This window comes from Cygnus atratus, chromosome 2 (genome assembly GCF_013377495.2).
Source record: "Cygnus atratus isolate AKBS03 ecotype Queensland, Australia chromosome 2, CAtr_DNAZoo_HiC_assembly, whole genome shotgun sequence".
Taxonomy (NCBI): Eukaryota; Metazoa; Chordata; class Aves; order Anseriformes; family Anatidae; genus Cygnus; species Cygnus atratus.
In genome coordinates this window covers 28,920,085-28,944,930 of record NC_066363.1, presented here as the reverse complement: position 1 = coordinate 28,944,930, position 24,846 = coordinate 28,920,085, and the positions used below count along the sequence as shown (strand labels likewise).

Genomic DNA, 24,846 nt, shown 5'->3' with positions numbered 1-24,846 from the left:
ACGTGCCTTGGACTATGGTTTTATAATGATGTATTAGATCTATTTAGGCCTCTCTAACTCCCTCCATAATCCTGGATTCTTAAATTCATAGGTTCTTAGCAAAGGCAGAAGTTTTCAGCTGAGGCTTGGCACCCAGCTTTTGTGCCAAGTTTCTCCTTATCACATAGATCTTGGGATTAAAATCAAATCTAGTAATTTGATAATTTATGTCTCAGGAAAAAATTCAGGATCTGCCCACCTGCCAGCAGGTTTCTCTGAAATTAATAGCAGGATGCATTAATGCATTATTTTAATGTTTTATAGCATTAAAATAAAAATTTTGGCTCTTGGTTTATTTGTAGGAGACAGCAATATTGATTAATTCATACAAAAACACGATATAAAATATCCATCCACATTAGTATTTCAGCAGAAAAAAATGGTCTTTATTAGATATTTAGGGGAAATATATTTCTTTTTCCATAAAGGCATTAAATTATTCCTATTGTTAACCAAAGAATTAATTTAAGCAACATTTAAAACAAATGTTTTTTTATACGTTGAAATCTCATTGCAGAAAACCTCTGGAGCTTTCCTGCTCCAGAAGAAATGAAAGTTTATTACCCAGAGAACTAATTAGGGCAACAGAGATAACAGGGATCTCAAAAACAACTTGCCATAAATGACTGGCAAACAGACATCGCTGCAGTGGAGTCCTGGCTTTATCAGCAACTACTGTGATACAATTTTATTTGCCCTGTTGATTTGATAGACCGTGTAGAGATGCATCTTCCTGCAGAAAGCTCTGATCCACACCCTAGTCAGACTGTTAAAGCTATTTATTGAATAATGGATGTGTAAGCAGTAGTACAGCAAGGTCAAAGGCTGAACCAATAACTGTGAGGAGTAAAACCTGTTAACCTGATTAACAAGAAAGCCAAGCTGTTCAGATCTTACCAGCCCCTTCATTCTAAAGATGTGAAAGTGAACTCTGTGACCTTCCAGGCCATGAGAGGAGAGTGCTGAAGAAATCAAAATGCATGTACGTACACCGTGCACTTCTCAGTAATCTAATCACAGGCGGTCCTTCAGTTTTGTTATGGTTTTTATGTATTTTTGCATTATAAGGACAGTACAGAAATATTAAGCTCAAAATAAGGTATGTGTGGTTAGAGAGACTGAGGATAAGAGAAAGGTGAGATAATTTTGTAATGATTTAACTAATGGAATTTCCCTGGGCTATCATAAAACTTTATATTAGCTGTCTGAATAAAGCAGACATTTTGTTTAATTTATGTGTAGATACATTTATAGAAGTATGATTCTTGTCAGTATATATATGCAAAGAAGAGAGATCACAGTAGCTAAACCTATTCTGATCCCTTAAAAAATGAAGGTCCCTGACTGCAATGTCTGACTTGCTTTATAATTTATGGTTCAAGAAACTAACAAAAGCCATATATTAAAAAACACCCTTCACACTGTCTTTTGACTATCACTCTCTTCAATACATATCATGTGATCTCATGTTTGTTTCAGTCAATCAGCTAAGAAGCTAGCCAGTCATCCTGATTAGTGCCAGGATAAATCAATTTCTAGAGCTTATTTTCAAGTCCTAGTTATGTTAACATACTTCCCTTCAAACTCTCAGGACAGAGTGATACTGGATTACTTGGTCTCTAACTCCACAAAATTAGCACATCACAAGATCTCGTTTTACCTTGAATATTTGAAAATAAAATCACCTAAAGCTGGCCCTGGTCATGTTTATAGGCTTATTTTTGTTCATTTACCTGCAATTAAAGATCAGAAAAGCCTAGAAAGCAGCAGTTTTATCCGTATTAGTAAGCAAATGAAAAACTTATTTGTTTTATTGACAAATAGTCTGCCTGTCAGATTACGATTAACCTCCAGCAGAGGCTAATCTGCAGTGCCAAACAGTCCTAGAAACAAATATAGATGCTTTTTGTGGATCACAGGGTTTATGGAACATGCTGGTCTGGCAGCTGGCTGCCCATGGCGTGTACAACCAGGAGTACAGGATGCTCAGCACTAGCATTCAGTGTAACTCCAGTGTTTGCCATTCTCTAATCAGAAACCACAACTCATACAGAACTCATCCAGCAGCCCTTTCAGATAAGGGAACTACTGAACAATTTTCCAAATGTTTTGTCAGATAGATTTTGTAAGGTCTGTAAGCTCTGGTTGTTCAAATGAAGGAAGGAGAGGGATGAGAAAAGAATATGTGATTAATATCAAATTAGAGCCTGCAAATTGTTCCCCACATCCACTTCAGCAGCACATCAACGTCTAAGATGTGCAAATGGCAGATCCCTAGGGGTAATCTGGCCTTTGACTTTCTCCTCTTCACCTTTAATATCTCTCTTGGGCTTTTCCTTCTATAGTTGCCAAAGTCCAGCTGAGAAGGCCAGTCATAAAAGAGAGAAATCATGTTTCTCTAATTGCCAGGAACGAATTCAGCAGGCTTTGAGCCTTTGCTCAGAAGATTTGACCCAAATGCCAAGCCAACTTCAAAGGCTATTCTCTGGTTTCCTAATTATCCAAATTACAGATTACCCAAAGGTTTAAGGTGTTGACTTTATGCGATAGCTGGATAATCGAGGTTATACTGTGCTACAGAGAAAAGCCAAGAACTCATTCTTTGATGTATAAAACAGAACAGAAGTCTAAAATCCAATTTGTCTCAATATAAAGTACTGCAAATGCAAATTTAAGACTTGGTGAGTCTATCATGGTGAGGCATTTACAGTACTTGTGGTAGTTTATTTATGGAGAATATGTTAATGTTGTGCCTAATTATTGCTCTGTGCTTGTGTGTAGTAGGAAATTCTGGTTTTATTTCCTTTTTAAAGTCTTAACTGCTGGTTTTATGCCATTAACCTTTGCAGTCATTAAAATTAATAGGTTGTGAAGAGTCTAGTTTGCCTTTTTTTTTTCTTTTCTTTAAAGCCATGGATTTATCTCCTTAGAGATATCCATAGCCATCTGGGATTATGAAAGGCCTCAATGATGATCAAGGTTCACTGGCGAGCGCCAGTGAAGAGGACAGTCTTCTATGTCGGGAAGCTGCAGATCTCTTCATGTTGGCAGAACTGATTTTCTTTCACATTTTATTTCATACACCTAATAACCAACCTATTCTTTTAACTCATTCTGAAGCTGTGCAGGCTGCAGCGATTGTTATTGTCATGCTAATATTTATGCCATCAGTTCTATTTCATTTTGCATTATATATTCTTATACGTGTTAGCCAGAATCTCTCTTCCACCTTGGATGGAGAAAATCTGGAGCACATAAGTTTATAAGAAGTGGCTTTACAGGGTCAGATCAAAGGCCCATGTAGCCCACTGTGCTGTATCTAAGCACAGACATAAAACTATATCTTTCCTGTGGGGGCAGCATTATTTTATACACAAGATTATGTTTGCTCAAGCAGCCTTCACCTGTTTTCAGCTATTGGACTGTGCTTGCCAGATGTGTTTTCTTTGTGTTTAAACCTTCAGATTGCTCTTCCATTAACTTCTTCAGTCTTTCTTGAGCTCTTAGAAACTTGTTGCGTGTGCAACATCTTCTGACAGACTATCAAATGTATGCTCAGCCTCCTCCTTTTGTTAGTTTTGAACCTGGCTCCTGTTATCACTTGCTAAATAATGCTAATTTCAGAATAATATTCTCTAGCACTAGGGGCAGCCTTGAACTGAATTCAGCTGTTAATAGCTTATAGTTCAATATTTATATATTCCTAATTCAAAATACTTTAATGATACTTCACAAATTGCTTTGTCCTCTACCTATTGTATTTTCAGAGAATGTGGGGACTCCAAGTGCATAATAATGCAAATACAATTTAAGACAGGTCAGAGAGAAGCTTATTAACTGTGATCACTGACATTCAGACATCATCACACTCTCTGCTGCCCTGCATCAGAAATAGTGTGGTCAGCAGGACTAGGGAAGTGTTTGTCCCTTCATACATGGCACTGGTTAGACCACATCTCAAATATTGTGTTCAGTTTTGGGCCCCTTGCTACATGAAAGACATTGACTTCCTTGAGCATGTGCAGAGAAGAACAATGAAGCTGGTGAAGGTATCAGAAAACAAGACCTATAAAGAGAAACTAAGGGAATTAAGGTTGTTTTGTCTGGAGAAGCGGAGGCTGAAGGGAGATCTCAACACTCTTTACAACGATCTGAAAGGAGGTTGCAGTGCGGAGAGTGTCAGTCTCTTTTCTCAGGTAACAAGTGATAGGATGTGAGGAAATGATCTGAAGTTGCATCAGAGGAAGTTTAGAATGGATATTGGGAAGAACTTCTTCCTGGTGAGGTGATCGAGCATTGGAACAGGCTGACCAGGGAAGTGGTGGAGTGCCCATCCCTGGAGGTATTAAAGAGACGTGTGGACATGGCACTAAGGGACATGGTTTAATGATGGGACTCATTCAGTCAGGTTGATGGCTGGACTTAATGATCTTAAAGATCTTTTCCCACCTAGATGATTCTATGATTCTATGAAATGAGATTCTAAAAGTCCTAATTGCTTTACTTTTTATTTAGTAATGAATTCATGTTTGCTTAAAGCTTAGTTGCTTCAGATTCACCCTGTCCAAATGCATACACACTGCACTGTTGACACAGACTGGATGTTACATGATGACCATTGAATATTTTCTTTTAGCTTGGTTTGGAGAAGACATGGCAAATGAATACATCTTGTGTGGTGGAATGTCCTGTGAACTGCCAGCTCTCTGACTGGTCATCTTGGTCTGAGTGCTCTCAGACATGTGGCCTTACAGGTCTGTATGTAGTCTTGGAATATTTTAAAAACAAAACAGCTTTTGTTTGTTTGTTTTAAGTAAAAGAAGTAATATCTCTTTATGCAGAACTAGAAAATGTAGGTAGTTAGGGTGAATGACAGGGATCTAAATCAACCTTATTCATGGAAATATTATTTTGATGAGACCATACTCAGGAGAATGAGAATTTGGCCTTCAGTAGTTTCTGACTCCAGGAACAAAGTGAGATATGATGAATGATATATTGAGACCAAAAGAAACATTGATGTGAATATTTTTATTTCTCGGGGAGTGGGAGGGTGGGGTGTAGGATTTCCTCTTGAATTTAATTCGTGGTGATTTTAGAACAATGAAACTTCTAGAAGTACATAGTGATTAGAACCAATAACTTTAAGAACCACAAAATATCATATTTTTAAACACAGAACAAGAAGCAGGGGAGAGAAAGAGTTGCTTTCACTGTGATCACATTAATTTGATTTTTCCCAAATGTTGCTGATCAATATGCAAGTTTTTCAGTTTAGAGCATGTATACAGTTCTAGTTATGGAGCAGTCTTGTTATGTTTTGTACTGATATGTATCAGAATTATGACTTAGAAGTACTGTTGTGCTAGGCAACTAAGATATACATACTGCTGAAATAGGACGGAGAAAGCTCTGCTGTGAAACTTCTTTGTCCTAGATCTGGAATATGTCACTATCCTTATTGGATGGTTAGCAGTGTATGGAATGCCATTTCAGCTACTAGGCTCAGAGTAAAACGGTCTTCATGGAAGAGCTTGAAGTATAAATATAGATAAGAAAATGGCGATAGCTGTTATATTTTGTTCTCTTACTGTATGCTATATTCCTTAGAAAAGGGAGTGATGTTACTGAATGGGACTGTCATAGCAGTTCATTTTCTGGGGAGCAACTGAGCATCCCCAGGGAGAAAAATATCCAGACTGCAGGAAGAGCTAAGAAAGGCAGGAAAGGAAACAGAAACCCTGGCAAGGAAAGCACCAGCAGTGGACTGGAGAAAGTGCTTACAGAGGCAGGCAGGCATGAGGAAACGCTTCTTTGGGGCAGCAGGGGACAAAGTTTACTTAACCCTGCTGATGTAGCCTATTATATTTTATTTCTTTGGGGCTGAGTGAAGAGTCCTCGAACCCCTGCAAAATCTTCATGGACTTTTATCCAGACAGACAGGGAAAGTTGCAAGCTGCTCCTTGGTGCTGGCATCCCACAGTCACAAAACACACAATTCTGTATTAACTCAGGGAAAAACAGGAGCAAATTCCAGATAAACAGTAAGAATATCCACAGAAGTGCCACAAACCTTCACCTTCAGAAGTATTTTTCCCAAGGCTTCAGAATTAGGAAATTTCTACTTTTGTTTGCAGTTACAGGAGCAGTCTGAAATCCTGATCAGACGTCCTTCTTCATGCAGTACTGAATATAAGGTGTCTATCTCAGAAAATGTAAATCCATGTAACAAGCAAGAGCCAACATATTTGCTTTACAGTCCGATTTATCAAATATGAAAAAATTACATTATTCAAACACAATTCTTTTCGCCAACAGAACCATCTTGAAGAACAAATCAGTCTAACCATTTTGTTGTTATTTATATTGCTGTTTCTCATTTACAGGAAAAATGATCAGAAGAAGGACCATAAATCAACCATTTCAGGGTGATGGGAGGCCTTGTCCTTCTCAGATGGAGCAATTCAAACCCTGTCCAGTAAAACCTTGTTACCGATGGCAATATGGTCAATGGTCTGCATGCAAAGTAGAGGTAAAAGCCATAGGGGACTTTGAAGTTATGAAGCTTATATAATTAGGCTCATTTGTGACAGGCTTGGATATCTGCTTCAAAGCAGTGTAACCAATTTGCTTCCCTATCTCTTATACAAAAGGTGAAGGTTTATTCTTAGAGTTCATATTTGTCAACAGATATAACAATGCCTATAGATATTCAAAGTATAAAGGTAAACTTTGGTACCTGCACAGCATTTTTACTAGTAATCAAAATCCTTATATTGTAAAAGAATATATGTGGAAATAGATAGGCATCCTTAGTGAAAAAGCCTCATACTAGAAGAAATCTCCACTTGAGATACTATTGTGGTTTCAATTTAAAAGCGTAAGCTAGCTCAGTACTTTAAATAACAGTGGTAGCAGCAGATTATTTTTTTATTTGCAAATGTAAAGAACAATGTCTTATTTCTTTTTCCTACTCAAATGAATATGTAGTTAGGCAAAAAAAAATAATAGGAGGCAATGACACATAGATCAGTTTTAGTCTTTTGGCACTTTCCTCTGTCCAGCATCCATGTATCTCCTTCCACAGGATGCTCAGTGTGGAGAGGGGACACGAGTGAGGAACATTTCCTGTGTGGTTTTTGATGGATCCACTGAAGATGTGGGCAAAGTAGTAGATGAGGAATTCTGCGGAGAAATAGAGCCTATTATAGATGGTAATAAGAAAATGGTGCTTGAGGAAACCTGCACTGTTCCTTGTCCAGGTAAGAAAGCTATTCAAATAAATGTTGCGTTTCAAGATTGGCTGGTATCCTTACTGTTATTGGTGCCTCAATGAGCAACAGGCAATAAAATCTTTTTCATGTGCTTTACTGATTTGACTAATCCATCAAATGACCAACAGAGTTATGGCTTAAAGGCAATATATCAATTTTTTAAAATACCATTTTTTAAATAATATAAAATGCATCTCAGCCACAGTTTGTAACTAATATGAATGTATTTTTTTCACAATAATATTTTGAAATAAAATCCTAGAAGAAAGAATGCTGATATACAGCTAAGTATTTGCTTTAAGCCTGTAAGACCACGTAACAGCTTTATTAACACTTTTAATGGTTGCGAAGAACACAATGTGTTTCACGGGTGTCTACGGAAATTAAGCTACAGAGTCTTATTTTTTTGTTTAAAGGGGCTGTTCCAAATGAAAGTAATATTTTGATCTCTGAGAAAATCTGAGTGTTTCTAGCACTTAAACTTTGCAAACCTGACATGCACTATTACTGCATGTCGACTGAACCCAAAGGAGCTGTTGTAGATGACCCCCCTACTGAGAAGGTTTAAGAGCCTATAGCACTATTTAATTTCTAGTAAAGCTCTTCCAGTTCATTTCAAATGCTTACTTGTAGAATTTTAAGTCTATTTCTCTTCAGCAGAGTCATTAGTGATGTGTCTTTGGAAGTAGTGATTAACTTCTTCAGTTTTAATGTAGCTAACGTTCTGTCCCAGTACTACATTCTTGTCCTTTTGCAACTCTTCTTTCTCAGAACATTTTTCCAGTTAATTTCAGATTCATTTTCAAATAGAAAGTAATCAAAAATGGAGAAGCTTCATACACTACATAGAATCTTTCATCTAGACTATACACAGCATTCCAGCTGCATGATTTTCACATATTTCTACCTTTTAAATAAAGATTGGAAAAATAAAAACCATGTTGTTATGCTTTGTTGTTAGTCAAATATATATATAAAAAAAAATTGTTGCTTACTGCTTGATTTTAAATTTTGCTGAGCAGTAACCTGTTCTTCAACAATCTCACATTTAGCCAGTAAGGATAACTGTCCTGTGGGGATGTGCTAATGATATGTTCCAACTAATGTTTCCAAAAATCACTACTTGCTTTCCTATTATGTATACATCAGTTCTTCAATTATTCATTTCTTCACATGCTTTCCTAATGTTAGCAAATAAAATACCTTCATTAATCAGGCATCTGGTCAACACAGTACTGATTGTATCTGTCATCAGTGTAATGCAAGGTAGCATGAATTTTTAATAGCTCTTTCACTGAAATAATGAGAACTAAGAGGTTTATTTATGAGTCTGTGTACAGTCTAGTTCCATTTTATACTGCAGTTTTAACAAAATGGTCTCTTTATGTTCTTCCTAAGATCTTCTTTAAATGTTCTTTAGCCAAACTCACTAATTTATTTCACCAGTAGAATTTTATTTTTCAGTTTTATGCTATAACATTCTGCATCTCTTTTATCCTAGCATGGAATAGGCAGAATAGACATTTTAATTACTTTCCCTTTTCCTTTTTGTATGAGTCATTTTTAAAAATAGGAATGAAAGCAACTAAAGTGGGAAAATTAAGAAAAGGATTTGAGGTTTTGGTCTTTTTTTTTTTTCTAAGACATACTCATTGCCAAAAACTCTTCACATATTGGTGACCTTTCACCTTCTTATAAAATTACTGCTTGACAGGAGACTGTTATTTGAAAGAGTGGTCAGAATGGAGCCTTTGTCAGCTAACCTGTGTTAATGGTGAGGATCTCGGCTTTGGAGGGATACAAGTCCGATCTCGAGCAGTGATCATTCAGGATTTAGAGAATGAACATCTCTGTCCGGAACAGGCTTTGGAAACAAGGCCATGCAATGGTAAGCACCAAAACACACATAAGACCATCACCCTTCCTGTAAGAAAAAAAAATACAGAGCTACAACAAGTTTGTTTTCTTTCTGCTGAGGTTATCAAAATTAGGAAAATATGGGTTTTGACAGACAGAGAAATGCACTCAATTTTTTTGTTTTCCAAACAGAAAAACATGTTAACTATCAGATGTTTCCACTATAACCACAGCTTTTTTGAGAATTTTTGATCCTTTTTTAATAATGAAATACCTTTGTATGATTTGGGGAAAAAATAATAATTGCCTTATCTTCTTGATAACTTCCTAATAAAAAACGGTCTTTTAAGTTTTGATGCATAACCAAATTTAGAATTCTGTTTACCCTTTGAATTTTTGTTAATCACATGACAATGACTTTAGAAAGTATCCATCATACCGCTGGTTCTGGACAAAGTATCTAAGAAAAGTCATTTCCTGTCCATTCAGATGCTAGACAGGTAGAGCAAAAAGGAATTTTATAAACGAGCTCAGGTACAGAAAAATTTAAGACTTCATGTTTTATCCCAGACCACATGAGAGGTGTACAGCAGAGCAGAGATGTGAAGGCAGATACAGCCCAGCCTACTTTACTATTCACTGGAGCAGTGACTGATGCTCAGCTTTACCAGGAAAGAAACCTGACTCCTAAATAGCTTTTGCACAACAGATGGGCCACAACCATTACAAGGTTGTTGGAAATGTCTGTTTTGCCCATTAACTGAATTGGGTTTACTCCACATACAGTATAATGTACATTATAGTTAGTGTCCAGAAGATGTCTGGTCTATCAGGTTATGTATCCAGTATGTGCAGACCTCCATGTGTACAGTGACCTTTCTAAGTTTCTGGGTGAGGGAAGGTCCTCATAAAAAGCATTAAATTTAACACATTTGGTCTACTGATGAGTGTGGCCAGTGGTAGCCTAAAACCTTATCACCAAATTTCTTGAAAAGTAGATGTTCTCTTTGTAGATGGCCAGTGCTATGAATACAAATGGATGGCTAGCCCATGGAAGGGATCTTCTCGAACTGTGTGGTGCCAAAGATCAGATGGATTAAACGTCACAGGTAACTATTAATTTTATATACACACAAACCCCTAAAAAACAAGCGGATAACACTTTTGTTTCCAATGAATGGAAGAAGAATCTGCTAAAAACACTCATTCTTGATATATAAATCAATGTGCTGTTGTTGAATCGTTATATTTTTGCATACTAAAGATGTCAGTTTCTTCCAGAATTATACAGCATGTAATGGTAAAAGTAAATACAAATATTATCTTCTATATTGGACCTGGAATATTTTATATTGTATATTTTTACAAGTCATTTATATGCTTCTAAATTTAGGGTTTCACATTTCAAGACCTACAACAAGCAGAACTTTTACGTATTAAAGTACAATGCATATACAAATGCAGAGAGAGACAGAAAGCTTGATAATATCAGGCATATATACCTCCTTACAATTACAAAATAACATTTTAATAAATGTGTTGATATAAATTTATTGCTTTACATTAATGACATAAATGTTTAGCAGGATAGTTCCATAGACAGCTGTTAGATGTAGTTACTTCTGATACAAGCCAAAGTACAAAACACCATGAATAAAGAATGACTGAGGTCTCTGAATTCAATAAAATCTTCATACACGTTACTTATATGAATTTATTTGTCAGAATTAGGGATTTATTCAATGAGAGTTATGCATTTGTTATTTAAATAGCTTTGATACCAACCAGGGTAAGTACATCCTCGATTCCAGCTATTGTCAGGTCAGTCAAAGAGGGTGAGCTCTAATTGATGGACTGCCAATGCCATACTTCTTAATGATGAAATTAACTGCAAAAATCTGTTTTGTCACTAGAAATAAAGTCTTTGTATTATTTTTACAAGGTGTTGAAATAATACTTGATAGCCCAAAGTCTCTTTTGCAAGTGTCACCTTGTGCTGTAAAAATACTAAAATGCATCATCTTTGCACTGAATGCAACAAGGCATTATTTATGTACCTTAATTGCTTCCTGCTTAGCTATGATGCTTATATGGTAAGTTAAACTTTAAGTCAGATTTTTTATTGAGATTAATATGTGATATTATCTATTAAATGTCCTACAGAACTTCAGAATAAATAGCACCTTGGAGATTATGACTCTGAGATGTTAAAAAGCAGAATATATTTATAAATCACAGTCAGTCACATATAAATAATAGTTAGTTCTCGTGTGACTGAATACAGCCATGTGATAAATTCCAGGAAAGACAAGTGTATGAATTTGTGTTGCTGGCAGATTTTTCATGATTCTCTCCTATATAAGCGTAAATAAATGGGTAAGTGGAACAGATTCTTTTTGTACTGTAAGTTCCATGAGTTTAGCAGTATTTAATATAACCTCATCATTATTTTCTGATTTAAAGATTTTCTTATTCTTCAAAGTTCTTTTAATAAAAATGATAACCTGGCATTTATAAAACATGGACATATGTGAAAAATAGGAAATATAATAACAATAATAATAATAAAACATTATCCTTGGTTACCAAAGGAACATTATATCAGACTAACAAGGATATGGAAATTGCCTATTTACTAAGGAAAAGTAGTAGATTTAGTTTATTTAGAATATCAGAGAAATATTTGATGAACTATCCTGTGCATTAATAGTGGTCAGTTTGGAAGAGATGAAATTACAGGGCATATATCAAGCTATCAGAAAGACAGATTGTAACAGATTAAAACTGAGAAGAGAATGGCTGGTCATGGGAGTAAGTTAACCTGCTCAGTCCAAAGTCTTACCTTATTAATTTAATTAAATGGCCCAAGGCATAGTTATGAAATATTTGAGAATATGTTCACCCCAGAGGAGGACTGTAATATTACATGAAAAAGGTGGGAAGACTATAAGACTGAGTAATAAAATAAGCTAAATATTATTAAGAAAAAGTACTAGTTCATATTCTTGCTTCCTGCAGTTGGTGGGACCTTAGCAGAATACTATACATATCTTGATCATCTGTTTTCAGAAAAAGTGTTCAGAGAGAAAGAGAAAAGAAAAAGATGGGAAGATCCTCTACTTCGAAACATACTTCATAGTTTATTGTGTTAACAACAGGAACAAAAACCTGCCATAACTACATAAATGGGAAAAAGGATCTGAGAACCTTTCTAAATCCTCACAGGACCTCCTAGGCAGACTAATCTAGGTTCCATATAGTATTCCTCTTTACATTTTTTTTCCTATATGGTTTTAAAGCTATGGTACCTTTCTGGTTTGAAATGAAGACAAGTGGAAAATTCCAGAAACTGTGATCACCTGTTCCCATACAATGCCAAACTATATTTCTCATATGTTCCTGATTGTTTTCAAACAAAGCACTTAGGTATGATGTTCTGTGAGAACTTCTCTGAATTAAGTATATAATTGTGAAGCAGGTTGTAAATACACATTTTTATTTTTTATTTGTTTGAAAATGCTTTGTATAAACTGCAATATTTAAGAGATCAAACTAACAGGTACACATACACGATTGATTTAGATAGAAGTTACTTATTTTGATCTAGAATCAACACATTACTTAGATGACTGTTTCTTTACTGCCTTTTTGCTGTGCATCTGGCTTTAAGATAGTGTATTTTAAATTAGACATTATTATTATGCTGGTATTTTAATGCCTTTAATTAATTATTTTCTTGTATAATATTACTGTGCTGAATAGTTCTTTTTTACTTGAAGGTGTTGTTTCCCATGGGCGATGAAGCAACTCTTTCCTTCTTCAGCTTGCTTGGATGACTGATATTTTATTACATAGATGCTCACAGGCATGTGATTTGTATGCTAGGATGTACAATTTTCCTTTCTGGGTGTGGGAAAAACTTATGTCAACCAGCAGTTTACTTTGTTCTTCATCAGCCATCCTGTTAACACTTGGGTCTATGTAACCACATCTAACTGCATCTGCTATGGTTGTGACCTACCTTAGCTATCAGGATTTCATTATCATATCACACCAGTATAAAAAGGCAATTAATTAGGGAGATGCAGAATAAATTGTCCCATTGCAGTGTAAATGTTAAAGTATGTAATACATATTCCTCTTCTGAAACATAGAAGGAAACCCAGGTACATTCAAACTGATTCTAAACATATTTTTAAGTCATTCTGGTTGAAATGATAGTGAAAGCCTGATTGTGTGCGTTGGTCCATAACAATAACTGCACTGTACATAAAGATGTAGCTATGAGAACTAGAACAGTATAAAAAGGAAAGTCTGCAAACAACTATATCAGTACCACAGCATTCAGTGTGTGTTCTTTCCTTCTGAAAAAGCTCTCTTAGACTAGCATGGCTTCATAAGAGGCAAAGCTATAGCATGTGTAGAAGTGACTAATGAGGAGCATCAGAAAACAGGTATCCATTCATAAACTGGATGAGCAGTTTGTTTTCAGTTTGACAGGCAAAGATATAAATAAAAAATATGCTTTAATTGTGGCACAGTTTTAATATGATAGTTTTAAGGAGGGACCTAGGAAACAAAAATGGTTCCCTGAGCACAAAACATTTAAACTTTTTTTGAGCAACAGCAAAGGAACAAAGGGAACAAAAAAGGTTCACTTGCCAAATATCATTTTTCTAAAATGCACATGAATGGAAATAAATATGCTGTATCCTTACTCTACCAATAAAATATTTCACCCAGGATTAAGAGTAGGACTTTTAAATTCAAATTAGTAATAAAATGGTAATCCATGACATACTGTAGCAAATAATGACAACAGTAATTTCATCAGTGGAGAGGTGTTACCATGTCAAAATATGATTTTCTGTCCTACAGGGGGCTGTTTAGTGATGCGCCAACCAGATGCTGACAGGTCATGTAACCCACCGTGCAGTCAACCCCACGCTTACTGCAGTGAGGTATGTGCTACTGCATTGGAGCATTAAACACCCCCATGAGGGCTTCCCACACCCTGCATTTTAAAGATTGTGCCAATAAAAAGCATTTTCAGAGATTCTGCTAATCATTACTTCATTAAAATCAACCTAAGACCATTTTCTACCTTTCAATTAAATGTTGAACAATCTCTGTTTATTTGGTACAATCCTGCATAAAAATATAAGAGGTACTCTCCAGGCTAACAGTCATCAAAACAGTCTTCTCTTCCAGTCATCCGTGTTGTTATGCCTTATAGCTCACAGGAAACTGTGTTCTTCTGCTACACAGTGTAAAACACTTGTTCCCTACAGACTAGAACATGCAGTTGTGAAGATGGATACACTGAAGTAATGTCCTCTGATGGCACACTTGAACAGTGCACTCTCATCCCGGTGGTGGTGATCCCCACCATGGAGGACAAAAAGGGAGATGTGAAAACCAGTCGAGCTGTGAACCCTACCCAGCCCTCCAGTAACCAGTCAGGACGAGGAAGGACCTGGTTTCTACAGCCTTTTGGGCCAGGTGAAGTCATGCAATGAGCAGTTCATAATGCTTAACTACTGCTGCAGGGCCTGGCATTTACATTTTTGTGGTGCCAAGGAAGAAAACAAAAATCCTTAAATGTTCATTTAAGAAGACGGGCATCTGCCTTGACTGAAAACAGAGGAAGAGGCATAAGTAAATCCCTACCCTTCTCTGCTACCCCATCAATATATTTAATCACATCTTGTATTACAGAAGATTTCTTTTAATCCCTGCTACTTAAAATTCACAGAATCTATTTGAAATTAGAAGGGTGTTGATTTCAAAGGTGCAAGCCAGGATATTAGATTATCATAATAATGCTGTTGAAAAAGGAATGAGGTGACACTGAAATCTGTAGAGGATAAGGGCTGCTTGAAGTTTGCTGTTGTGGCATGAATTGCAGGGAAACAATCGGTATAGATATGGTAATTCTTTTCTTCCATATCCATATCTAAACTAATTCATGTTAGACGAAACCTAGCCATAATCTTGATATTTAGCATAGACACGCTCTAAATCACTATAGGCAACATTCGCTCATATGATTGACCATGTTCTTTAGAGCTGAGCAAGCACCTGAGTGGTAAGAAATATATTGACAGTTATCCCATTAAAAATGCTTGATAAAGTCCATCATGTAATCAAATTTCAGTAAATATTTTCTGATACTAACATTGATATAAATAAAACTTTCATAAAATATAAATTACATAGAGCTAAATATTCTTCCACACTTGTGTCTTAGTATTTATTTCTTACTAAAACCTTTATGAATGTTTGAATTCTGAAGATTGAAAACAGCATCTTTACATGCATAATCCCTAAAATGCTGCAACTAGAGAACTGCAGCAATACTTATAATAAGCAGATTAAATCATGTTTATGTCAGAAATACTTCAGTTAGGTCCCATTAGTCCTAGTAGTATTGACTGCTTTTTGTACTGTGATACTATATTTGATACCTGCGATAAAATGGTCTTTACTCCAATTAGTTAATACTTTAATCCACAATAAAAAAGAAAACTGAACTTTTCTGGCCCTCCTTTTAAAAAGTAACATCTTACCAAATATGTTATTTTTTTATTCACTCTAGCTAACTCCACCTAAAAATGCCATAGGGTGGACTGTAGCAGTAGGAGTGCTGACAATAAGCAAATGTCAGATAGCCGCCTTCAACTGCATAGAACGAGGATGCTCATGTCACCTCGCACATGTTTTTTGGTACAACGAATGGTTGATGGATTTCATGAAACCTCACCAATTTTCCAGTAATTCCTGGTTTGAGTTAGGAAGGAGACATAGCTCAGCTCAGATATAAACAACAGTACTAAGCAGAACTAATACCTCCAGGGAAGGTATGAGCAAATGTGTAAGATGGTAAACGTTTGGCACTTCAGACAAGATTTATACTTGATTGTTTTCATTCCAGGATTAGGTAACTATGAAAAGGTTTTGAAAAGGTTTAACTATGAAAAGGTTTACTCTACTGTGATTGTTCCTCTTCTTGCAGTTACTAAATCTAGGTTTAGAATAGTCTTAAATAGTTCTAAAGTCTTTCACACTCTTCAACAAATTATATTGCAGTTCCAGAAAGGAGGGTATTTAGACTATCCTTGGGGATGTCTGTGCTGATATATTACCCAAAGTAGATGAGTTTGAGACACCCATTCCCTTAGAAATAATCCATCCCAGGGGAATTGAGAGTGCCTGGGTTCGATGCATGTGCTTGCATAATATGAATGACCTCATTAACAGAGTTCCCTGTTTTGACAAAATTAAATAAATCTATACACAAGATAATGCCAGTCTTCTTTCAATGAGATAATACTATTTTAAAACAAACGAACGCAGAATAACCCCAAACCCATTACATTTACCAATGAAAATAAACCAAGGAGGGAAGAAAATTACCTGTTTAGAAGTATTGAAGTCTAAATTTCTCTTATTCCTACTATCATATCATTGGATATATCAGATCAAATCTATTGTTCAATCCATCTTTAATGGATCCGTTATTTCCATTATATGAGTTATCATCAATTATAATGCTATTAGGTTGATTAGTATAATGAAGCTAAAATGTTTTTATATTAGTCTTGACCAAGTTGTTCATGACTGTTAGAATTTGCATTGTTAGAGAACAGAAAGCCTGAAATTAACTGCACAGCAATAGAGGTGAATACTGAATGAATACTGATGAATACTGTGAATCTGAACAAAGCCAATCTTCATGACTTTTGTTCTTATTAAGTTGCAGAAACATCAGCTCCATTGGTTATGCCTTTTTTGGTTTTACAGAGGTATCAGGAAGCAATAAGTATTTGGTCAGAAAAAAATTAGCTGTGTTTGCTTACTGTGATATTTCAAATATACACATGGCTTCATGAAATAATGATTTTGCCCCTTGCAAATGAAATACTTCAGCTTTTAACAGAATTTTCAAGGCAGTGCAACAAGGCTAGCAAGTCCCATGTAAAAGAATGTTTTCAAAAAGCAGTTTAGCAGTGTGTACAATTAGTCATATAAAAGCAGGGAGTCAAACAACATGCTCTAACCTTGGGTTGCTCATTTGGGGTTCAGAAAAAAAAAAAAAAGACAGACAAAGTCACACCATTCTTCCCTTAGATTTCCAAGGATAAGCATCTAGGATCAAGGCAAACAGGAGAGTGGGATGTATACCTCAGCCTGCAGGGACATCATGTCCAAAATACAAACTGCACAGGCTGCACATAAGTACAGTCCTTCTTAGAAACAGACTGTTGCTCTATTTCTGAGCATGGGTTGTCCTTTTTGGTAATATTTGGCTTGTTCTGTGAGGGGAAGTTGTTTAATAACAACAAGACTTGCATTTGGTATAGGAAGAAATTGAAAAATTATTACTTTCTGCTGTAGTGAAAATTGTGTATGTGCAGCTAAGGTTTTGATGAGGTAAAACAAGTGTTAAACATATTTTAAAATGGAAAATTAAATAGCTACAAGAATTAAAGTAGCAGACAAATTGTATTTCCAGAGGTAGAATGGAAGGTGTTAAAAGCATAAATGATCCCTAGGCTGACACGCTACCTTGCTATCCTGCTGAAGGAATTGCCAGTGGGCCCAGGGACTGGGTTCCTTGTGGCTCTCACTTGCTGCCATGCTGCCTCTGCCCCATGTCCCAGCTCCGTTTGGATTTTCCAGACTTCAGCTGAAAAGCAGAACAGAAGCGCACAGAGAAGCTATTGCTCAGTTGTTTAATAGTATTAAGCTATAATTGCTTGTGAAGACATTTATTTTGGATTATAAAAGTATTTTTGTAGCATATCAGAACTAATAATTCAACAAGACTAACTCAAACACTACTGACTAACATTCATTCCTTTTAGATGGGAGGCTGAAGACCTGGGTTTATGGTGTAGCTGCTGGTGCATTTGTTTTACTCATCTTTATTGTTTCTATGATCTATCTAGCCTGGTGAGTTCTTTAATTATTTACAAACAAGCAGTCCCACACAGACCGTAATGCAAGCATTTATATATATGCAGCTGTAGAAACTGCAGGGACTTCTGTGAACTGCAATGTTTAAATTTCCATGTTCTTTTGTCCAAGCTGAGGTTCATGGGCTCTGGTTGTAGCCCAGATGATGGATACACTGACAGACTGTCTTGAGGTCAGGAGAACTTCTTGCAAATATGTCATATCTTAGTGTATAGCTTATTTTTGCTTGGTTTATCTCTGTTAAGAATGACTGTACTGTGTCCATGATAATTTCATTGTAGCCGTATCACAAAGTGCAGAAAGAAATAGCAAGAAGGAAATTTAATAACCAGGCAAGTCCGATTTGATATTTGACAGGATATAGAGATATACAACCAAAATAAGGCTGGAAATTTTCTCATGTGTTTTTCATACATGAAATCATATTCTGTTGAAAATCTTATTGGCTGAGCAAGTGAAGATTTTTTTTTTTTTTTGCAAAAGCAAGTAATTTTTGAGAATGCTCTCTCTGAAGTTTTTTGATCCTGTTTGGAATTTCTGATTCAAATGACCGTGAAGGTAGAAGGTGAGGGAAGTGTGGTCTTAGACATCAGGCTCTTGGCTGTACTGCATAGGCAGCATTTGGGGGACTTCTGGATTTGTTTATTTTTTTAGTAAATGTTCCCCCAAATCTCACTTATTTGTAAGTAAGGAAGAAAATATTTTATTTTCTGAGGGAAAGAAAATCCATTAGCCTGCAGCTCCACTGCAAATTTGTCAGAATGAGGCCACTGCAACCCCCTGTTTTGGGAACAAAGATTTCGATTTGAGTAGTCTGATTGATATAGCTGAGATAAGCTTTTTGGAAAACAATGAGGATGCAGAGGCCTGATTTAAAGAAATGTATATTATACATTATAATATGATACTTATAGTATCATCTAAACAAGGCAAGAAATAAAGCTCACATAATCTAACTAAAGATAAAATGCATATATTACACATTTTTCTTTGGCTTGGTGACTTTTTAAAACTATGGCAAATATATTGGAAATACTGCTGGGTTAAAATCAAATTCAAGGCTAGACAGGGAGGGATTACGGCTGAAAACCATATCCTTGCTATTTGAGACTTACGATTTTAAAATCTAGAATTACCTTTAGTCACTCTAGAAAGTATAATGACATAAAACTAATTACAAGATGGAACTTTAATGTGGAAACCCTTGACATGTCAAGAGAACTTAAGATTTGAGTCACATAATTTATAAGAACCTGATTGCTGCTTTGATACGTGAACAAATACTGCTCTGGGCTTTTCTGAAAACTTTCTGATCTTGCACGATTATGTGCCAAGGATTTCATCAAAGTCATGTGAGCACCCTAACAGCCTGTTTCCGGACAACTGAGCTTTGAATTAGGTGTTGCTTTGAGTTGATAAAGAGAGAATTGCTGATCCAAGTGAAGGTTTTAGGTATGTAGCTTTTACAAATGAACAGCCAAACGCATTATCTTAAAATGACAGAGTCATCTTTCATTGAAGAATGAAATCCATCATTTCTATGCCATCAGTTTCTTGTTCTATTTACAAATTATCTTATTGTTTCAGCAAAAAGCCAAAGAAGCCCCAGAGAAGGCAGAACAACCGACTGAAACCTTTAACCTTGGCTTATGATGGAGATGCAGATATGTAAAATATAACTTCTCATGGTGACAAATGGAGTCTTAATTATTGGATTGGAATCAGAAGGTATCCAAAGCCACAGGGATTTTCTGTGGAGTGGATTAAGTGTTTTGAATTCTTTTTTTTTTTTTGGTAACTGCACCACAGATAAAGACAGATGGATTTCATAATGCCTATGGATATTCAAGGTATTATTGCTTTACTTTAGACCATCAGCACTGAGAAATCTGGCAGAATCACATTAGTAGACACTGCAGTTGGGGATTTTTGTGGTCTTTCCTCAATCTTACAAGCTATAAGCACCACCTCTGTCTCCAGAATACTGTAGCTGACATTGTATTAACAGTTGAAAGCCCCTGCAACATTAACCAAGTATAATCAGTACGCATGAAGAGTTTGTACCAAGCTGTCTATGACTCTTTATATTCAAGCATAACATATATACTCAGTTGAACCATATGTATTACTCTACCAGATTATACACTTGTTAAAGAGCATTTTAGTGCTTAGTATAAAATTAACTTTTAACTGAGACTAACCCACGAGCAAGTTCAACAGTTTGGCAGTTGATGATAACTTGTGTTAACCTGCATTTCAGAGGGCAAAGACTCACTTGCAAAATTCTGTCCTGTTATCACTCCAAAGTATAAAGGCCTCATGTATACATCCAGAAAGGAGGCATTCTCAGATTCAGTATTTTCTAGCAGTTGCTGCCTGGAAAAATATAATACCAATTGTAAATCTTACAATACGTTTCTACTTTCTCTAACTCAAACTGTTGCCTGCATCTTTTTTGCTACGTGTAAGGCAATTTTTTGCACTATATTAGTGCAGCATGATATGCACTTAACTAGTATTGCCATAGAAACTGCCTCTTTTCAGAAAGGATGATGATGTATCTTGTGCAAGGAGTGTCAAGTAGACTGGTCTTGAATCCTGAAGAGAGTAGCATTCAGTTTGGACTGCGACTGGATGGAATCGGCTAAAGACGTGTACTGCATACACCATGTCTCGTCACAGCGGCCATTTGTAGTCTATATCATGGCAGTAATACAAGTGTCTAGTTTCTTGCCCCATCTACCTATACAAGTATAGATTGTCCTGCTGGTTTCTAATTGTACTTTGAAGGCTGTTTATGACTAGATTTTTTATATTTGTTAACTTTGTTAGAAAAAAAAAAAAGAAAAGAAAAAGAAAAGCAGTTGCCCTCTAATCTTGAGTGACATACTTACTGTCTAAAAAGGTATTCTGTTTGTTCAACTAAAAGCAAAAAGTTTTGCTTTTTTTCTTTCACTAATGAGAGCATTTTCACTGTTGCTGACAGTGCAATACTCAGAGCCCTTTTTTGTCTTTTCTAATTAGGATAATTGGATAGACTCTTTTAATTATTCAGTTAAACTCTTGAGTGTACTGGCAAGTAAACAGTAAGATAGTAGTTTTGCCATTTTAATAGTCATAACTTTTTTTTTTTAAACTCCGGCAGTATAAAAGCTCACTGTTAACCTCTCCCATGCTTATGGCATTTCAGTGTTATGCTTCTGTCATGAAGCTTATTGACTTGCCACTGTATCTACATGCCTGTTACAGATGTGATTCATGACCTGAGAAGGGTTATTCTCATAAAATGGCTTCTGTGTGTAGCCTGAAGCAAACATATAAGTGACTGTGCCACTATTAAGCAATACAATTACAAAATTTTATCAGGCAACCTGTCAAAAATAATTGTCATGTAAAGCTCAGTATTAGGTTCTCAGGTCTTTTTTATAACCTAAACCATTTCTGCCTACTCATCGCACTATTTACTCAAGAAGCACCAGTCTTTGCACACTGAATAAAACTAGATTTTCAAACTTTGGCCCAGATTCACTGAAATCAATGACAACTCTCATTGATGTCAATAGATAACATCAATCTTTAAAATTACCTACTTTTATTCCATATAGAATAATTCTTGGAACCAATGTTAATTTTGTGCAATGTCCAAGAAAAATTATGGCCCTACTTTAACTTAGCTAACTTACATTACCAGTGTGGTGTTACTGTAAAAAGAAAATGATCTTACTGCTACTGCATAAGTACTTCCCTGAATGGGAATAATAAGTAGAGAGGAATGACAGTAACAATCTTTTGTACATGTTTATTTTCTCATTTTACACCTTGATCCACAGCTGGTGAAGTGCCATGGCCCCCTACCTCAGCAGTGGTTCGTTCACATATGTGTTGCAGAACTGGGGGCTTCTGTCTTACATTTCTCTGTAAAGATCCATAGGAAAGAAAAAAGAAAAACAAATCTTGATGTATTTGATTATTTCAGCATTCCTGAGTAGGAGACAAGAAAAAACTATTTGATTCCTATTTTATCAGATGTGCAAAAAATAAGATGAAAAAGTTGTAAAGTTTTAAAGAATGGTAAAAATGTGGAAACACAAAGCTTAATCATGATTTCTGTACTTTAAAAGTCCGATTCTGTGTTGTCAAATGGTATTGGAGTAATAGGGAATTGAGGGAACAGGGTTTCTTTCATTGGCAACGAGACAGCTTTATGTATTATATGGGCTGGTCTTAGCAGAAGCTGTTGCCTAGTTTTTACCTTGAAGATTTCTATGCCCAAAATCTAAGAAGTTAATGACATGAAGCTAAAGGCATACCATCTCCTGTTTCTCCATAAATAGTACTTAAAAATGAAGAAAAGGATAGGAGTTTATTTAAATATGTTTGGCCTTTGCAATCCATGCAAGTATTTTAGTCTGCATTACATTTTATATCTGGACAGCTAATTTTGCTGATGCACATCTGCATCATACTAGTGCTGCATTTAAAATCTAGAGTGCATTTTTTATTTTTATTTTTTACAAACAAAGTGCACAGAAATTTGAAGCCAGAATGGCTTCCCTCTTTATCAAGAAAAAAAATATTAGGCTATAAAGAGGGCTGAAATTGTATGTAAAGCTAAAAGTTGCAAAGGTGACTAAGCCCTTTAGCACTGACACAGAAATAAATAATAGGTGAGTTATCAGTATAGAATGAAAAGCAATTTGCTTTAAAAATCAGAGTGCTTCTACAAATCCAGTGCCTAAAGCAGCCACTACTGTAGATTGTTAGTTTGTGAAAGTAGCGTTTCCAGTGATCAAATAAACCATTCAGAAAATAGCAAAGTAGACATTTTCCTGTTGATGTGGTGGTTTGTATTTTCCTTTTTAAACCTGTAGTTTCTAGAATGCTGTGTCTGCTTTGAGTCCTGGAGCAGTTCCTTTTTGAAGCTTTGGTGCAACTGCACAAGCTTGTTTATATTTAGTATAAAGTATCCATTTTGAAGCTCCCTTCCTCCTGCCAAAATGTAATAAAGTTTGTTTTCCAGTATTACAATCGGAAGAGACCAATTTAAAAACTCTGTGTATAAATCACTGTAAAATATACCTTGAATTAAATGGAAATCTGTCTTTTTACCTTTATGTAAATTGTGCTCACCCAAAGTTAAGAGTTTATTTTGCCTAACTTAATTTACTTGAATATTTATTTTGTAGAACAAGGAGGCAGCTGTCTGAGGAATGTTTACTTTTTTTTTTGTTAATGTTAATTTGTAAATTGTGTAATGCATTTTTATTTTTTAAATTATGTACATTTCTTTTTTAAAGCACAAAATGTTTATGTACAACAACTGCAAATTTGTGTATATTGTCACTAAGCTTTATTCAGTTAATACAGATGACATGAAAATGTAACAAGTCTTACATTTTCATCTGGGTTATTTTTACATAACTGATGTATTGCTGACAATAAATATAAACTCAAAATCATTTCATGTCTTTTTTTTTTTTAAATGGATGAAGTACTTTTTAAATGGATGAAGACTTCAGTCCAATTTTATTAATTACCTCCCCAGTAACTCTTCCATGCTATCCCTTAACAAGTTTCAACCCAACTTTGAGAGCACACAACTCTGATTTTAGAGGCATTTCAGAATTTTGCAGAAGTTCCTACTATCTACATTATTTTCTTTTTCTGGAATCTACAGTAAAATAACAGAAGCATTAGATTTGTCTTTCCACCTGCAATTTAATAAATGAAGATTTTAAGTCATTTAAAGCTGTTCAATTCAGTACAGGCAGAATTCTACAAACAAAAAATATACTTGGAAGACCAAAAGTAAAATTCCCATTTCAGCTCTATGGAAAAGAATTACCTATTGTATGCTAAGAAGATCATAAGTTCTTCACATTCAGTAAAGAAAACTTGTAGTAGGATTTTGGCAATTGGTTGCAAGACTTTGAAAGTAATGGCTTATAGACTAGCATTTACAGACTTTACAGACTGGATTTTTCTTTGCTTAAAAAATAGAATATGATTTTCCAATACAAGCATAATGAAAGAAGATGAATAAATATCTAAGTCAGAATGCTTAGATAAGCACTGTGCATAATTTAGCCTTCTGGTAATGTAAAGATCAACAATAATGAGTCAAAAAAATTGTCCCGCTGAAACAGTAATGGGCTTAAGCAGCCATTCAGGATCTGTTTGGCATCACTAATCACAATTTGGCTATGTAAAAGGATATTTCTGCATTTTCTGGTTGTTTTCTTAGGCACACCAAAGCTGAACGTGTATCCAAATAGCAGCTAGTGATCAGGCAGATGAATGAACAATTTGAATTTTTGGAGTGGGAGAAGATGGACTTGGGGAGAGTCTTTCTTTCTGCTTGATTGCTTATATTTCAGCAGAAGGAGCTGGTGAGTTATTTTGCTTACCCTCATTTGGGCAGTGCCACTGGCCATGGAGAGTGTTGGTCTCTGGTGACACGCTACTGAAAAATCTCCTCCATGCTTGCAAAAACTGGCATCCTGCCTAAGTCCTGGTTTGATCTAAAAAGTTGAGAGGCTTACTGTGAGGCACACCTTGGCAGATGTCTTGTGTTCTTAGGTTTTGTCCTTGTGTTCTCTGCTGCCAGGCACCTTTGCACTGGGAAAGGGTTGAGCATTGTGAGAGCACAGTGGTCACTGAGTGGCAGGGGGTTAACACTGGTCTGCTGCTACTCATG

General features: G+C 35.7%; 2 protein-coding genes across 5 annotated transcripts in view; one reads left to right on the top strand and one right to left on the bottom strand.

The window, feature by feature from the left end:
- Nucleotides 1-23,595, top strand: part of THSD7A (thrombospondin type 1 domain containing 7A) — a 281,954-nt gene extending 258,359 nt beyond the window's left edge. For all 3 annotated transcript variants that reach the window (XM_035545385.2, XM_050709225.1, XM_050709226.1), the window contains 9 exons: nucleotides 4,676-4,793; nucleotides 6,426-6,571; nucleotides 7,127-7,301; nucleotides 9,028-9,201; nucleotides 10,184-10,279; nucleotides 14,049-14,131; nucleotides 14,462-14,672; nucleotides 18,038-18,125; nucleotides 19,737-23,595. In XM_035545385.2, coding sequence (XP_035401278.1) covers nucleotides 4,676-4,793; nucleotides 6,426-6,571; nucleotides 7,127-7,301; nucleotides 9,028-9,201; nucleotides 10,184-10,279; nucleotides 14,049-14,131; nucleotides 14,462-14,672; nucleotides 18,038-18,125; nucleotides 19,737-19,821 — 1,176 coding nt within the window. In that variant the 3' untranslated portion in view covers nucleotides 19,822-23,595. The remainder of the gene's footprint in view (nucleotides 1-4,675; nucleotides 4,794-6,425; nucleotides 6,572-7,126; nucleotides 7,302-9,027; nucleotides 9,202-10,183; nucleotides 10,280-14,048; nucleotides 14,132-14,461; nucleotides 14,673-18,037; nucleotides 18,126-19,736) is intronic.
- TMEM106B (transmembrane protein 106B) overlaps nucleotides 1-24,846 on the bottom strand; it is a 1,075,577-nt gene that overhangs the window by 322,885 nt on the left and 727,846 nt on the right. The window lies entirely within an intron of this gene.